Source organism: Hipposideros armiger, unplaced genomic scaffold, assembly GCF_001890085.2.
Source record: "Hipposideros armiger isolate ML-2016 unplaced genomic scaffold, ASM189008v1 scaffold_86, whole genome shotgun sequence".
In the NCBI taxonomy this organism is placed as follows: domain Eukaryota; kingdom Metazoa; phylum Chordata; class Mammalia; order Chiroptera; family Hipposideridae; genus Hipposideros; species Hipposideros armiger.
This window is the reverse complement of record NW_017731436.1, coordinates 3483198-3501321: the sequence shown is the minus strand read 5'-3', so window position 1 is coordinate 3501321 and position 18124 is coordinate 3483198. Positions and strand designations below refer to the sequence as shown.

The following is an 18124-nucleotide window of genomic DNA, read 5'->3' as shown; positions in this document are numbered from 1 at the left end:
ACTGATGGGTCCCAACAGCGGCTTCTCAAGGTAAAGTACAAGGGAGGTACAAATTCAAGTCCTGGCTGTACCTGGGGCCCTCCCCAGGAACATCACTTTTCAGAGCTTGCAAAACTCCCTCCATCAAAAGGAGTAGTGATAATCCACAGTCATCCCACAAAGACCACTGGGGAGGCAGAGGAGGGAGCCTGAGGCAACTGATTTGCAAGCTACAAAGTGCTACTTAAATATAAGTCATTGGCTTCACATTGAAATCCGACCCCAAACATTCTCTCTTTATGATTCTTTCTAGGCTTTTGACGCTATGCTGAGATTGCAGCAGAACTGGGGATTATTAAAAGCAAAAGATCCCCTTCAAATGTGGGACCATCCGAGTCAGCATGTGCTGCCATGTACTAACCAGTGAGGCTACACATCAGGCACCAGTTTGGGTCTATAGACTAACACTAGCGAGAAGGGGTCCTCCGCGCAACCCCAAAGTGGATTCTGAGGAAGATCTTAATCCACAGGTGCCACAGGTGTGGACTTAGTTATGCTCAGAGATTCTCTAATTCCCTTCTAAGTGGCCATTGTTCTGGGTCTTTCCACAGTCCTCAGGCCCTATATCTACAAGAATAGAGGCGTCTTCTCTTAGACCTGATGAAACTACCCAAATCCCTTTCAGAGATGACCCAGTCCCCAGCAATAAACTGGCACTAAGAGGCTGAAGCTGGGAACTCAACAGAGGCAGCCCCTCCTTCCTAACACAACATAAAACAGAGTGAACGCATTTACAGAAGGGAAAGCACTAATGAACAGGTGATTCTGGCCTAGAAGAGCTGGGCGCAAAATTGTGCAGTTCAGGTTAACGTTCTTTCGGGGAGATTCTGCAAAGTAACCACTTTAACTGACAAAGCAAACACTGCTCGACTTAACTTGACTTTGAAAAGTAACTGAAAGGCTTGATGAAGTACTCTCGTGGACCTACTTTGCCTTCCACGTGGTTCTAAAGGAATTTGCACTAAAAAGTCAGTTAAATATGTGTTAATGAAAAGCCAGAATAAAGCACTGACATGTATTCCCAAGTCCTCGTCAAAAGCTTCTGGAACACTCCAGGTTAGGAAAAACTGTTTTGAAATTTATAGGTGGGTGTTACAAACCAGAGGGGAAAAGTAGAACACGAGGCTATATCTATTATTTGTTGCCTCCTCCATTATTCCTTCCCCGTCCCTCAACACTTTGTTTACATGGAATCCTACATATCAACCTTCTAATAGCTGCTCAGTACGGAAAGAATCAATGACCATGTCTAGAGTACAAAGATGAAAGCATTGGCCCCTTATGCCAGAAGCTTCAGGGTCCAACCTGAGGACCGGAATGGCTACTTCTCTCTGGTGCCAACAGTAAACTCCCCACAGGTCAGGCGCCCTCTTCTGCATGCTCGTGGCCTCACCCAGTACATTCCACGTGGTGTAGGTGCTTCTAAGTGTTTGCTGGGCCAAGCTGGCTGACCTGGCCTCTTATCTCACAGAAGCTTCTAGGTACTACGGTTTGCTTCCTGTGTGTTTGGGTTTGTTTTCTTTCCTAATGTTAAGGTTGTTTTTTGTTTGCAAAGCATTTAAGGCTTCTTAGTAAAGCTTGAGGAAATAGTCAACAACTATTTCCATTTAGTTTGCAGATAAAATTCAGGGGGTTATTTCCATTTGAGTGTCAAGCCACACTTCAACTCTATAAAGAAAACTGTTTTGTTGACAATTTGCTAGGTGTAGGGCCAAAATGGGTTTTTGGTGGGTTGTGGCTATTCTTATGGTAAGAAATATTCATGATGATTACTAAGTGAAGACTTTCATATTGCTACTCGAAGAAAATTAGTTCTCTTTAACAACAGACCCCACAATTTCTATTAGTCTTTAGACAAAAGACCCCATTAGTTGTGTTTCATTTGTTTTAGGATTTGTGGGCATAAATGGCATAAAGCTTAAAGTTTATTTACTAGAAGGGATAGAGTAAGATGCAAGTCCTCTTCTGGTTGAGAGTGGCTTAAAACAGAGAAATCTAAGCCTTCTAGGGGGAGAGAGAGAGACAGCGAAAGTGAGAGATGGAGGGAGAGACCAGAAAATGAAAAGATTATTATTGCATGCCCTCACGTTTATCCCTCACAAGATTTCCTGAGCATTCCTCATACATCAGAGTGCAACATGACAATGCCAATGAATCAATAATTGATAGTACTTCTATTTTTCTCAAGCAAAATGTATATCCTTTGAGAATATATACTGAGCAAAACATATAATACTATATCATCTTTTAAAACACTAGCAATTTGACCTTCTATAAATATACTTAAATAACAAACATATTATAGATAGCTATTCACATAGGAGCCAAAATGACACATAAACATACAAAAATAAAGCAATCATGTTTTAACTGTTTTGTTTTTGTTGGATGTTATTTTGAAATAGAGATATTAAAACAATTCAGATAACAGAATCATCTTGTCAATATTTATCCTGGGACACCTCGATATAAATTTATACTGTACATATTCACCACATCCAAGAACAAAAGCAGCAAACATTCTTTGCTGGACTTATTACTATCTTCTACAGTGGTTCAGAAAAGCTAGGAGGGAGTAGTGGCCTCCAAGTGTAATGAGATCGTTTTCTTTTAGCTGTTCTGTGGAAAGGAAACACTAATCAGATCCCACCCCCGCCTGGGTAAAGTATGAAAAGGTCACGCTGTTCTTTAAGCGAGTGGAATATAGAACGTGTCTCCTCCTTCAGCTCTCCCACGCGCCAGTCATTGTGAAGTACTTCTCAACTCATGGAAAAGGCACCGCCATTCTGGACCATGAGCAGGGGATTTCAGTGCCACAAAATCATTTGTCCTGTTCCAGTGGCTGCTGTAGAAGACATTCCCCCACTCAGAAAAAAATGATTTGGAGAACTCAGCTACCCAACCAGGAAGAACATATACATTCTTCTTTTGGAAAACTGAATATTTCTATGAATAATTATCCCCAGTAAAAAGTGACCTTTTGTCCACAGAATGTCGTAATTCTCTTGAGAGCAAGGAACAGAAGATAGGGTCCTCACATCCCACCTAGAGCCTGGCATAGCCGTGAGCTCCCAGCAGGAACACGAGAAAGGTTCAACTGGATGCAACCGCTCCAGTCTTGATGGAAGCGCTACATCTAGGAGGAGTCCTGCTGCCACGGTGCTGGTCCTCACCTGAGCTGCATCTTTACAGAGGGAGCTGATGCTTGAGGAACTGGTCTCAGTTTTCCGTTTAAGGAAAAATGTAAGCTCTTGCAACGTCTTGAAGAGTTGCTTGGGGTGAGAAGGGGAGAGAATCCTGGCTTGTTCTCAAATGGAACTTTCAACAGAGGCAGAGGAATGTGGTGCTTCAAGTCCCTGGGGGGTGCCTTCAGAGGCGGACCTGGGGTCCTGCTGCTGCTGATAGATGTCCTGAATCAGCAGGGTGTTCATGACCTTCCACTCCCTGTATTTTCTGGCTGTCAGCTTCGGATCATCCAGCAACTGGTTAATCATGGCCAGGTCGTGTTCTTTACACTGTCCAAGCAGAAAATAAGAGCCGGCGGGGAGAGATAATATAGTGAGTATCTTAATTTCAATAAACCTTCTTCAGCCCTCTTACAAATGAATGTACACATGCATTCATAAAACTATCTCAGTGTTTTATACCTTAATATTTAAATCCCTACAACAATCTCAAGAAAGATGTCAAGACATCCATTTACATATGCTAGCCACAAAGGAGTTAAGTGTCCTACCCAATGGAAAAACTAGGCATATAGCCAAGGTCTTCCACATTACTCTTGCCTGATCGATCTGTTATTCCACACCACAGTAACATTTCTGTCTCACTGTGAGCTTTATTCCTCCTGAAGCTCAGAATTATATAATCATTTCATTGACCACCCAACTTCACTAAGTAAAATTGGGGCATAGTATTTTCCCTAAGACATACAATAATACAAAACATACCTTGTTTTTTATCATCTTAAATTTTAATAGATCACACACACTTATTTAATTAATATATGCAGAATAAATAGGTAGGCCATCTTTTTCTTTAAAGAAAAGACTACTAACCTTCTGTGAAAACAGTATGCATTGTAACGATACTAATAGAGTAAACAATCTATTCATATTATTTCACCCTGCCCCCTCTATAACCAATGATACACATTTCTGAAATGTGGGGCTCAGGTTAAAGAAGTTTTCTGTAGTTAAGAAATGGAGTAAAAATAAGATGCAATGGTCTCCACATTCAAAAAGAGGTCATTTCATCCTGACAATTTTATCTCAGATCTTTCTTGTTCCCTCCATCCCTATGACCATCATCCTAATTACAGATATAAAGTCCAATACATCACACTTGATCTTCTGCTACAGCCTCCTAAGTGAGTCCCTGCCTTCAAGCCCCACTTTAAATCCACCCTCCACATGATGATGCAAGGATCCACCTACAATGCTGAGTCCCCTTAATGGCTACCCTTTATTTTTTTATAATTTTAATTACATTTATTGGAATGACATTGGTCAGTAAAATTATATAGGCTTCAAGTATACATTTCCATAATATATCATCTCTTTATTAAACTGTGTGTTCACCACTCAAAGTCAAATTTTCTCCCATCACTATACATTTGACCACCTTTACCCTCTTCTACCACCCTTCTCCCCCCTTACCCTCTGGTAACCACTGAACTGTTGTCTGTGTCTACGAGTTTTTGTTTGTCTTGTTTGTTTGTTGCTTTCAGTTTTATATCACACATATAAATGAAGTTATATGGTTCTCGACTTTTTCTGTCTGACTTATTACACTTAGCATGATAATCTCAAGATCCATCCATTTGTCGCAAACGGCAGTATTTCATCTTTTCTTATGGCTGAGTAATATTCCATTGTATGTATGTACATTTTCTTTATCCAATCACCCATCAAAGGACACTTCAGTTGTTGCCATGACTTGGCAAGGCTTCTTGGATCTGAGCTCCATTTGCTGACCCTCTTGCTTCTTACTTGCGACTCTAACAGTGTTGATGTTAACTTTCTCCCCCACACAATGCTAGTTCACATCTCCATGATGTGGCATATGAAGAACCTTCCTCACCTTTCTTCACCTGGTGAACTCTCATTCCTAGAGTTGCTTTCACATGCAACACTTTCCAATAGTTCTCTTACAGATTTTACCGTGACTCATAAATCTATACTCACTTCGGGAATCATATTGTCTGGAAAATCGTCTCTGAACCCCCAAATTGAACTTAGAAGCTTTTTTAATGTCCTCATGCCTTCCGATGCTTTGAGACTTCTTAGAACTTACTGGATAATGCTTAGATATTCATGGACCTGTCATGCCACCTACGTTAAAGCTCCTTAAGGAAGGTGACAATAAACATATTGTGTTTATCCCTGTATTCTTTGCACCTCACACAAAGCTGAGTGCCAGGCAGACATTCAATACATGTTTATCATTGCACCAATCTCTCTGCCTATTCCCAGGCTGGCATGTGTGGAGCTAAAAATTCACAACTGGGCCCACTGGTCACAGTTCAAATTCATGACCACTGCTATTAAGTGGACTTTCACTACTATCCAGTAATCATATTTTCTCATCCCTTCCCTCTGACTTTCCCAAAGACTATTTCAAAACTTCTTGCCTCTACTCAAACCTTGCCCCCATCCTCCATTGTAGCTGATTTTTTTTGAGGAAATTGCAACAATCAGAAGAATATTTCTCCCAAGTTCCTACTGCCCACTACCTACAGTTGCACAGACAGATCGCTGCCTTCCTTGCTGTTCATTTGGATGAAATATCTGTGCTTCTAAAAAAGTCCAATCTCTCCATTTGTGTGCCATCGTCCCCTCTCTCGTACTCAAGAAATTCACTCCAGCATTTCTCCCCTTTTGCAAGCTACTCGTCAGTTTCCCATCTCCATTTGATCATCCCCACTGGCGTACATACATGCTGTGATGTCGCCCATCTTAAAAGCCCTCTCTTGACCCATATGCCTGTTCCAGCTAATGCTCCTCTTTTCTCCTTGCCGCCAATGTCCCTGAGCTCATTCTGTCACAGAGTCACTCCCACCAGTCTTTTGCCCCCATCATTCTACCACAATTGCTTTTCTTCAGGCCATCAGTGATTTCCATGTTGTTAACTTCAATAATCAGTTATTCATCTTCAACTTATTTATCAACAGCATCTAAAATTGTTGATGACTCTTTGAACACTTTCATCATGTCACTTCCGTGACACAATCTCCTGATTTTTCTCATCCCATATGGCTACTCATTCTCAGACTCCTTTGCTGATTCCTTCATCTGGCACAATCTTTTAACGTTGGGGGACCTCAAAGCTCCGGACTTTGTCCTCTTCTCTGTTCTCTCCACACTCATGCTCTTGGTAAACTCATGTAGTCTCTCCTGTTCTCCTTATATACTGAGGGTCGCAAGTTTACTGGTTTATCTAAACTTCCTCTTCAGCAGTTCCACCTGGATCCGTAACAGGTATTTCAAGTATAACGTGTCCAAAAGGTCCAAAGCTAAGTTTCCACTATTCTCTTCATGCCCTCCCCAACCAACTCCTAATACACACTGAAACCTGCTCCTCAGCTTCCTCAAAGCACCTAATGGCAACTCCCTGTTTCCTGTTGCTCATGTCAAACACTAGAGTGATCCTTGATTCCTTCTCTCACTCTTTTCCACCAGAAAATCCTGATGTTTCTACCTTCAAAATATGTCAAACCATACCATACCTCTGTTCAGAACCTTCCAAAGGCTTCCTAGCTCACTCCAAGTAGAAGCCAAGGTGTTAGCAATGACAATAAGGCAGTATATGATATGATCCCCCTGTGCCCCTCTGCCCACTGCCGCTCGTCTCATCCTCCATCCCCTACTGCACTCCAGCCACGCTGACGTCCCTGCTTTTCCTTAAACCTGCGAGGCACACTCCCACCCCAAGGCACTTGCAGTTTTGTTCCTTTGCCTGGAACATTCTATCTCACATAGGCTCATGGCTCACTCCTTTTTCAGATCTTATTCAAATTACATCTTCCAAAAAGGCTTTTCAGGTCTATCCTAATTAAAATCAATCCCTCAACCCTTCTCTTCTAGTGTCTATTAAATCCATCACCACTTGGCATACTATAAAATTACTTATTTATTTTGTTGATTTTTCCTCTACCTAAATGTAAGCTTTATGAGGGCAAGAAATTTTGCCTGATATGCCCACTGCTAAATCCCCAAGCCCTGAAAGAATGACTGACACGTGGTAGACATTCACTTGTTGAAAGAAATAAATATATGAAATAAGAAGTGAATGAATGAACTAATTATCCATTTGCTTTTTAATTTCGTTTACATCATGACTACTACTTAGAGCCTGAGGAAAGCCTCTCCATAAACAAACAAAAATGCTACATACATATATATGTATGTATATATATATAGTATTACACATGTTATATGTGTATGCTATATATATGTATATAGATAGATGATATAGATATAGAGATATAGAGATACCTCTCTATATCTACCTATCTATCCATACACAGACATTTGCGTATAGTTTTAGGGATTTATTTTATCCAAATGATGTATCTGGTCATAGATGATTACAAATATTAGTGGCACACAATTGTATTGTTTCTACTCTATAATTAGCTTTAACTTATGTTTCAGGTGTTTTGTTATATTTTATTTTCCTATTCTTCACCTGTTTCTAAATTAGTCAGAATAACATGGATTTCAAGGGAAAAGTGATGAGATTTATAATTTTGAATCAAGAGAGCAAGGATGTGTTGATAGATGGAGATCAAATGATATATTCAGGTCTCAGGGAGAAGAGAAAAATTGTTCAATAGGAAAGTTACCAAATAAGGATAACAAGCAGGCTGACCAAGTCCCAGAAGCAGAAGAAAGGAGGTTAAGCAAGTGGCTTATGATAAAGGATTGCTGGTAGAAAGTTGAGCAGAGCCAAGAGAGTTTTCTTTCTTCTCTCTGAGTTCTCAGCATCTATGCTTCCCAAAAACAGTAATTTCAGAAAGAAAATAAATAAATAAGAATAATGAGCTTTCATGGTCTATCACCATAATGCAATTCAATGAAGTTATTTAAGGATTTTTAGTTTGCTCTTAAGAAATTCTGACATCTGTTCAGACAGAGATCCTAATGTTTTCTTGAAACAAAAAAACTAAGATCTTTGCAGATTAACAAAATTTGGAAACTTGATTTTTTTAAAGGCAAAAATGAACTGACCACCCCTCTAAATCCTACAAAAGGTTCTAGGAAAGGGTTGCTTCAACTTTGGGCTAACACTTCACACATGGTTTTTAGCTCTAACCAACACAAATTTCTTACTATTTGGCTTAAGTCTGTGTGAGTTATTTTATGGATAAAAGAAAAAACTGTAGACAAGAATAGAGAGGAAAGAAATTTATGAGACAACAAAACCCCTGAGCTCCGTCCTGGACCCAGCACCCTGGGGTCAGCGGCATCACACACCGCCTGCTGTCCCCTGTGGCGAAAGAGGCTTGCTCCCCAATGCTTTGAACCACTTTTACGACATCCTCCTGACTTTCTGGCAGGCAGGCAGGGCCTGGTGGGGCTTCCAAAAATATCATGAAAGAGAGCATGCTGGAATATCATTTTTCACGCCACATATGCTCTGCATGACTTGACTCAAGACCTAGTACTGGAAATGCATCCTACCAGAGCAGTTGTGGGAAAGGGTTTGTTCCTTATGTCATAGACCAGGGAAACCCTGAGAGAAAGTTTCAGGCAGACCCATTAAACATTCATTTTAAAATAAAGGCAGACTTAGGTGAAAGTCAGTAATGTTGAGCTATCAGAAATTCCTAAAGGTCTACATTTAGAATATGACATGATAGTTTGCTCAGCTTCCTTGAAGCATTTCCATAAAGAGCATTTATTTCAATACAATCCCAGTACAGAGGTATTTCTTTATGGAATATGTCTATCACTAATATAAACATTGTTAAAAGTTTCCTCGTTTCTGCATGGAATTGTTGTCTTTGCTTGCCCGTACTCCAGCTTTCAAGTATTTTTTAAGTAAATGTTGGAATTGCAATACAACATACATAGAGAAAATACACATATAATAAGGTTTGTTCCTGATGTATTACCACAAAAGGGACGCATCTCTGAAACCACCACCAAAGTCAAAAAAGACCCTTACCCCGCACCTCGGAAGCTGTCTTTGTGGGCCCTTCCCATCATATCCTTCCTTCCTCCTCAAACACAATCACCATCCTGACTGCCTTAAATTTTAAAGACCATTAAATTAAATTAACAATAGTTAAAATAATTCTTATAGTCTTTCGGCATGAATAAACAGACATGTACCAAATTATCTTCCTCCAATAAATAGGTTGATGTGCTTTTTTTTTTTTTCCTGAAGGCCAATTTCCACATCATCACGTCTTCCTCCCTCCTGATGAGATTCGCGGGACCACATGACATGGATGTTTCATCAACCCCCTCAATACACTTTTGTGAGGCCTAACAGACCTGTGGAAGGGGCCTCTTTCCGGGAACGTACAGACAGAGCAGCTCTTCAGCTGGGTGTGCTAGCCCCTGACATGGCCCCCCTATGTTCCTTGCTCCTTGGTATTCAAGCCCTTTCGTAATTCCCCACTGTGAACGCAGGCTGACCCAGTGCCTTACTTCTAATGAATAGAATACTGTAAATACAGTGTGATGTCATGACTGAGGCTGGGGTATGATCCATCTTGCTCACTCACTCTCTGTCTTACTTGCTCTCAAGGAAGCCAGCTACCATTTTGAGAGCTGCCCTCAGAAGAGGCTCACAGGGCAAGGAACTGTGTGACCTCCCATCAACAGGAAACAGCAGAGACCCTCAGTCCAGCAACCTGAAAGGAACTGAATCTTGACAACAACCACATTAGAGAGCCTGGAAACACATCTTCCCCAACTGGAGGAATGCACGCAGCCCCAGCTGATGTCTGGATGCAACCCCATGAGAGCATGGGAGGCACAAGCATCGAACTAAGCCACAGACACTGTGAAATGATCGGTGGTTACTATTTATAGTTGCTAAATTGGGGGTATTCTGTTACCTAGCAGTAGAGAACTAATATATGGGGAGAAAAGAAAAAGCTGAATTCATCCATTCCATGGCCATAGTGCCTGAAGAACAAGAGGTCACAGGGAACCACATGGACTGGTAAAACCTTTGAATTCTTTGTACAAACCTGAATTCTTTGTACAAATCTCACAGAGAACCACACGGGCTGGTAAAACCGTTGAATTCTTTGTACAAACCTGGCCTCCCAGTGGCCAGGGCAGGGCATGGCCCTGGGATGGTCTAGAATCCTGACGTTGCTGTTCTATGGGAAGCTGAGAACACAATCTTTCCCCTAGAAATGGCCTGCACTGTCTGTTCTCTCCTTAGCTTCTATTCCCTGTTTTTCCTGTGGATGAAAAAGGGACCACATACTAACCCTGACAAGCTCAGGGGAGGCCTGCATGGCAGGCTGAAATTAACCACATAGGATGGTCTGAACATAAAAATTCCTAACTAAAAATGGGTCATGGCCAGTAGTAATATCCTTGGCTTGTAGCATCCTTGACAATTGTCAACCTTTACCTTAAGTGAGCCTGTCTATTGTCTTTTTAAAATAGCATGCCCTTAGAATGTCAGTCATCCCTTTTTCCTGACCCCTCAGGGCATAACCTGCCACATCAGAGTAGGAGACCACAGAATCCCTCATTGTTATTCTTATCTCCTGGTTACCATCTCTATGTGCTATATATAGCGAACTATTAACTATCCTGCACCCACCTATGTAAAAGAAGTATCTGTCTCTCCAATTTACTTTTTATCCAATCCTAGAGATTTCCCCTGCTTTGCTTTCTCCCACCCTATAAATCTACCACCAATGGATTTCATGTAACCCTCCTCCTTTGATTCTAATGTATAAAATAAATTGCAAAACTGCCATTTCCAGAGCCTCTTCTCAATCCGTTGAGGTTCTGTGTCATGGCAATTGTCGTCAGTTTGGCTCAAATAAACTCATTAAACATCTCTCCAGGTTTGGATGTTTTTTATGCTGACACTCCCAACATGGATTACAAGATATCATCCACTGATATATATATATTTACCCAGGGCCAGTTCCTCCTCCTTGAATGCCCTTTTTTCTCATCCTGATGTTCTTCATCTTTTACTCATGGGCCAGTTGTCAACCCCCCCATAACACTGTCCCTAATGGCCTCCCATATGCAGCCATTCCCCTCCTCACCCCAAGCTTGCATCAACTAAAGCACTTATAGCATTACATCCTGTTTTCCTCTCTGTTTTCATTGCCTAGTGGGGTCCACTCAATCAATGGTCCCAGTGCCCTAGAATAGTGTCTAGCACATAGTAAGGTTCAGGAAATATTTGTTTAATGAAAAATGTGTTCATTAATATCAGTTATCACAAATCAGACAGTAAAATCCCAAGATCCTATGGCATATTCCATTGAAAGACCGAATATATTTATCAACTGTGTACATACTGTAGAATACAACATATTTGCCTTTGACATGAGTGCTAGTGATGTTTTTCCATCATTAAATGTTAGGGAACTTCTCTGCATTTGGGTTTTTTGGTATAATTAAAATACCCTTTTGCCTTTTACTTTCCAGCCTCATTTTTACAGCCTTGTAGGGTGCTTACGTCTTCTATTGACACTTAGAATCACTCAGCCATCTCTTTGTGACCTTGTCCTTTGATTGCTGATATTTATTCCCGGAAAGAGACTGAAATGCTTGATGCAAAAGGACATGTACAAACCAGAACTAAACTGCAGGATCTATCAAGGCTTTTCAGAATTTATAAATCTTCTGCTAATTCAGGACTATTGAACAATGTATTCTGACCTCCTCCTATTCATCTAAATATGAAAGCAGAATGCTTTTGTTAGGAAGAACCATTTTAGTTACAGGAGGTCCTGAAAGTAGTTTCAGTACAACTTGTACACTGTCCCTCATCCCCATTTTGAAAACATCTGCTGGGCTATTACTACGAAGTGTACATTTCCCACTGCCCAGCTCTCATGGTGTATCGTGGCTGCAGAACCTAGAGCTGAGAGTCATTAAATGCCTGTGTATTTGAAATCCAGAAAATGTCTTCTAGATGGAGTACAGAACAATGGCACTCTTTGATAAATCAGGTGAAATTCCAAGATCTCATTCATATTACTGTTTATTCTCATGAATTGACTATAGTAAGCGCTCATCAATATTTACTGTACCGGGTAAAAGGGTGCAAAAAATGAATTACACATGGTCCTTGCCTTCTAGAAGCCAAACAACTGAGATTTTATACCAGCGCGAATATAAAAATCAAGACCTATTGTAGAAAAGTGCATTGACTGGTGCTACTGTGTGAATGTTCTAGTGCTTGAAGAATGTCAAGGGTCACTTCACCCCACAGAGGCTGGATTTGCTTTTACTGTCGTCCCCTCCACCCACACAAGCACATGGTGGTTAGCACCAATCTCTGGGCAGAGTCAGCCATTCCTCGCCCCCACATCCTCAGAGTTCATCCACAATTTGAATTTTTTTACCTTTAATGTGCTATTCAAGGTTCGGATTTTGTGGAGTTTCTCATTTATGGATGGATTTTTACATCGCCTCACGAAGGACTTTCTCAACTCCTTTTTGGTCGAAGGTCGTCGGTCCCCAAGAGGAGATAGACTAGCTTGCTCTAATGATTTGTAGAGCTTTTCCATTTCATCATCTTCAGACACTTTTGCTTCTTCTATTAAAAAAAAAAAGCAATAACAATAAATGCAGTTACAATCAAGGTGAGAGCACTGGACAGTGTGTTCCCAAAACAAGGCCCTGCTGACACTTTCATCTCAAACTTCAAGCTTCCAGAACTGTGAGACAATAAATTTGTTGTCGTCTAAAAGACTCAGTTTATGGTATTTTGTGATGACAGAGCCATGTTCCTTTTGAAGGCATTAGGGAAGGATCTGTTCTAGGCCTCTCTCCTAGCTTCTCTGGTAGTTCCTTGGCTTATGGAAGCATTACTCCAGTATTCACATGGTGTGCATGTCTCTATCCAAATATCCCATTTTTATAAGGACACCAGTCATATTGGATTAGGGCTCTCACTACTGACCTCCTCTTAACTAAGTACATCTGCAATGACCCTATTTCCAAGTAACGTCGTATTCTGAGGTATTCGAAGTTAAGGCTTCAACAAATGAATTTTGAAGGGACACAACTGAACCCATAAAAGTCCCCCATTTAGCTTGTGAAAATTCATGTCCTCCTCACATGCGAAATACATTCACACATCAAAATCTCCAAAAGTCTAAACCTATTCCCACATCAGCTCTAAGTCTAAAATCTAATCCAAATAGCATCTAAATTTGGTATTGGTGAATGATTCATCTTGTGGCAAAATTCCTCTCTATTTGTAAACCAGTGAAATCAAACAAGTTATCTGCTTCTAAAATACACTGATGGACAGGCAAACCCTAGCAAAATAATATAAGGTGTGATCAAACAATGCAGTGAATATTTAAATAAAAAAATATATTACAGTAAAAGACACATTGCCTGTAATATTTTTTTTATTTAAACATTCACTGTATGTTTTGATCACACCTGTACATACCCTAAAGCTTGAGAACCACTGCCCCCAATGACTTTTTAATGTTCTTCCTAGAATTGCCCTTTGGGGGAAGGAACCTGCCTGTGGTCTGTGGTTTAAGCAGATAACGATCATTCCTCATGCTGCCTCCACTCCCCTTCGTGACCATGCTATGCCAGCCTCAGCCTAAATGCTTCTACTGAAACAACTCTACCGAAGATCCAGGGGACCACGTGTGCTAGGCTAAGCGAACGGCAGCTCCAACACGCTGCCCACAGTCATTGATTTAGCAATGAGCATGAATTTCAGGGTAGGCTAGTTTGGGACAAGAGCCTGACTTCCAAGATTTTGGTTTGGAGTATCACAGAATCTCTCTCTCTTTTTTCATAAACAGAGTGGTATGATGGGGTGAGCTGGAAGATTCCAGGAATCATGCCAAGTATCATGAGACTACAGCCAATCCACAGGACACAGCTGAGACATGCATCTAGGTGATAACATTGGAGTCCTCTCAGTTTACGGAATCCAATATATTGCCTCTGGTAAGATGCTCTGGGGGTGGCTTCAGTCACATGCAACTGAAAGGGCCTCAAATGATACAGAAGGTTTCCCACAGAAAACCTTCATCTCTTGATGTTGGTTTAGTTGCTTACTAAAAACTTCAGTCCTTTATTCCTTCATTCCCTGAAGATAATCTTGGGAAAGACATACAATCAGATTTCTTTTTCCATCATATGCTCCTTAGTGTCTATGCATTTCACTTCCTATCCTGAGAACAAGCTTGATAGCAGACCGTATTAAAAGCATAACAGTAGAAGGAGCTAAAAAAAATAGGGGACGGGTGTTCTTCAAAGAGGAGAGAAAAGCATACAATAGTAGTCTAAGAGCATCAAAATCAAGAAAATTTTACTTACTTTACAGTTTACTCTTGTGAGATTAAAAATCTTTAAGCAATAATTAGTTTTCCTCCATTTAGTGGCAGAAAATCATCACAACAGGAGAGCAATATATCAGACTAACTTTTCAATCGACTTAAAGTTTTGTTCTGTAAACTTCTTTGTTCTCTACCAAAACAGTTTCAAAAAAGATGGAAAATATTCAAAACTACCTTTGAACACAATTAGACTTTCTGGCTCAGACTGTGTGCAGATATCAACAGTGAGTTTTTGTCAATAAGCATATGAAAAAAATGTTCAACATCATTAGTCATCAGAGAAATGCAAACCTAAACCACAATGATGTTACCTCATACCCACCAGGGTGGCTAAAATTAAAAAGACAGATAATAATAAGTGTGGGTGAGGAGAAACTGGAACCTTTATATATTGCTGGTGAGAATGTAGAATGGAGCCACCACTTTAGAAAACAGTTTGGCAGTTCCTCAAACTGCTAAATGTAGAGTGATCATACCACCCAACAATTCCACTTCTGGGTATATACTCAAGAGAATTAAAAACATGTTAACACAAAACTTATACATGAATGTTCATAGCAGCATTATTCATGCAGACAAAAGGTTGGAGCAGTCTAAATGTTCATCAACTGACGAATGGATAAACAAAATGTTTCACATGCTTATAATGGAACATTATTCAATAACTAAAAGAAATCAAGTACTGAACACATTACAACATAAATTAACCCTGAAAACATCCTCTAAGTAAGAGAAGCAAATTACAGAATACCAGGTATTGTATAAGTCCATTTATATGAAATGTCCAGAACAGGCAATCCATAGAATAAAAAACTAGATTAGTGGTCGCCTGGGGAGAAGAATGAGGAATAACATGGGTTTCTTCTTGTGGTGTTTAAAATGTTCTCAAATTAGACTGTGCCATAGTTGCACAACTCTGTGAATATATTAAAAACCACTGAACTGTACACTTTTATGTGTGAGTTTTATGTATGTGAATATATCTCAATAAAGCTATAAAAATGTAGGTTTTTATGAGATTTTTTTGCACAGCAGAAATATTAAACAAGGTAACAGTCCTGAAGCTGGAGACATTAAAAAGTCTTAAGAAAATTAAATATGCGACAACATGGATGGACCTGGAAGATGTTATGCTAAGTGAAATAAGCCAGAAAGAGGAAGATAAATACCATATGATCTCAGTTGTATGTGCAATCTAAAGAAAATAAATGAGCAAACAAAACAGAAATAGGCTCACAGATGCAGGGAACAAGCTAATGGCTGTCACATGGGAGAGGGTTTGGGGGCAGGGAGAAAAAGGTGAAGGGATTAAGAAGTACACATTGGTAGTTACAAAAGAGTCATGGGATATAGGCAATAATATGGTAATAAGTATGTATAGAGCCAGGTGGGTACTAGACTAGTTGGGGATCACTTCGTAAATTATATAAATGTCCAACCGCTATTCTGTAAACCTAAAACTAATATAAAATAATACTGAATGTCAAATGTAACTGAAAAAATTTTAAAAGGGGAGAAAGGTGAAGGGGGATAAGGGGCTCAAATTTCCGGGTGTAAAACAAATAAGTCATGGGGATGTAATGTACAGCATAGAGAATATAGTTAATAATATTGTGATAGCATGGTACACCGTCAGATGGTTGCTGGACTTATCATGGTGATCATTTCTTTAGGTGTATAAATGTTGAATAACTGGTATATACCTAAAACTAATATAATATTGTACATTAGCTATATTTTAATAAAAATCTTTAAAAAAAGAAAAAATTAAATGAAAAGACATCTGAGTCTCAGAGGGCAGATTAAGATTAAGGACTCTGCAAGTTTTCAAACACAAAAGAACATGGTAATTTTATATGTCATTTTTTATAGTGAGGCAGGTAGGATTCCACTTTGAATAAAACCTAAATGCATATGTTTCAGTACCACAGTATTTTTAAAGTAAGTAAAACATATGAGTATTTAACAAACTTCAAGCCACAAATCAAACAAATATATAATAAAGAAGATAAGTAAGGGTCTCATGCTCTACCAACTGCGCTAGCCGGGCAACAAGATAAATAGATTTCTTTTTTAATTTCTCTGTGCCCACCAACCTGCTCAGTTGTGCTACTAAAGATTATGATAGAAAATAAAATTACTTTTGACTAAAACATTAATTTGTAATTATGTGAGAGTAAAATCATTTTCTTAAGATTACATATCCAATTCAACAGATAGTAAATTGGTCAAGATGAAAATAACTTTAGAATCTTGGAATAATGTGGCATAAAGTACATTTTGTAAATGAAAAATAAGCAGGACTGCCCTTTGGGAAATTTCATTATTGTTTCATGTATTTATATGGTTATATATTATCTTTATGTTAAAAACATCAGAGATTATCTCCCTCCCACACACGAATACCTTTCCCGGACTTAAACTTTAGGACATTAACAATGAAAATACAGGTAGGGGTGTGTGTGTGTGTGTGTGTGTGTGTGTGTGTGTGTGTGTGTGTGACTTTGAAACAGACACGTAGATAAAGTGGACCTATGGAGATTACTGAAAGTTAATACAGAATTCACCTAAAATATGACCAAATAATGCTCAAAAATTGGATACTCTCTATTTGGATTCATTTTGAAATTGGAGATAACAGACAGAGGTAAAGTTGTTGGGGAAATGGCGTAGGGGAAGGAAAGGCAAGTCTCCACTATGTCCTCGCCTATCAGCCATTGTTTCTCATTCAAGAAAACCTGAACCTGAAAGACTGTATGTCTGACCTCTAATAACCTAATTCCAGAATTACCCACAAACAAAAGGACAATAACATCATAAATGGTCATGTAAGGAGTCAAGAAAATCACCGTTATTGGCTCTTTTGTGTCATAATCTGAGTACTACAATGTATTGCTAGACACTCAGGGGACATACCTGTGATCCAGGCTCGTCCACACCTAGCCGAGGACTTTATATTGTTTTTACTGCTGCTAATGGCTGGTGCTTAGGTCTTCACAGGGCTGTAAGATGAGCATCCAATAATAATGGAAGCATAGTGGGGAAAGGCCCTAAAAAGTATAAATATACATACAACCAAACACAACTTGCACCTGAGCCCAAAGCAGAGGTGAGGGTCCTTCCCAACTGCTATACAGAAGACTAGCGCTGGCTGATTAATTCTACAGAGCTATTCCTGTACCTTTAAATAGGTTCTCCATAAAGTAATATTCTGAAAAAAATCTCATATTTTGTAAATATTTGTCTAAATTATAATTTCAAATTAGAAAGCACTAGATTAATTCTTGTGCCTTATCATTTGTAAAAAGAGCAAGATAAAAAAAAAAAGATTGGCAGGAAATACCACTGGTCTCTCTCCCATTGGATACAGAAGCCAGGTTAATTATTTCCACCTCCCTTGTCTTCTGATGCAAAATAAATGAATTTTGTCAGACAGTCCAGTGTTTCCAATGCAATTGTCATCCTTCCTCCCAAGTGTACATTTTAGCCTTCTTACATAAAATATCATGAATTTAAGTCCCTTCTCTTAAGGCACATAAGACACTT

The 18124-nt window shown here is 39.5% G+C and overlaps 2 protein-coding genes across 2 annotated transcripts in view; one reads left to right on the top strand and one right to left on the bottom strand.

The window, feature by feature from the left end:
- OPRM1 (opioid receptor mu 1) overlaps positions 1–3216 on the top strand; it is a 141955-nt gene extending 138739 nt beyond the window's left edge. The window contains exon 5 of the mRNA XM_019644162.1: positions 3052–3216. Within this exon, the coding sequence (XP_019499707.1) occupies positions 3052–3216 (165 nt within the window). The remainder of the gene's footprint in view (positions 1–3051) is intronic.
- IPCEF1 (interaction protein for cytohesin exchange factors 1) overlaps positions 7–18124 on the bottom strand; it is a 56954-nt gene continuing 38836 nt past the window's right edge. Inside the window, exons 5-6 of the mRNA XM_019644167.1 lie at positions 12608–12801; positions 7–3554 (exon numbers count right to left, since the gene is read on the bottom strand). Coding sequence (XP_019499712.1) covers positions 3348–3554; positions 12608–12801 — 401 coding nt within the window. The 3' untranslated portion in view covers positions 7–3347. The remainder of the gene's footprint in view (positions 3555–12607; positions 12802–18124) is intronic.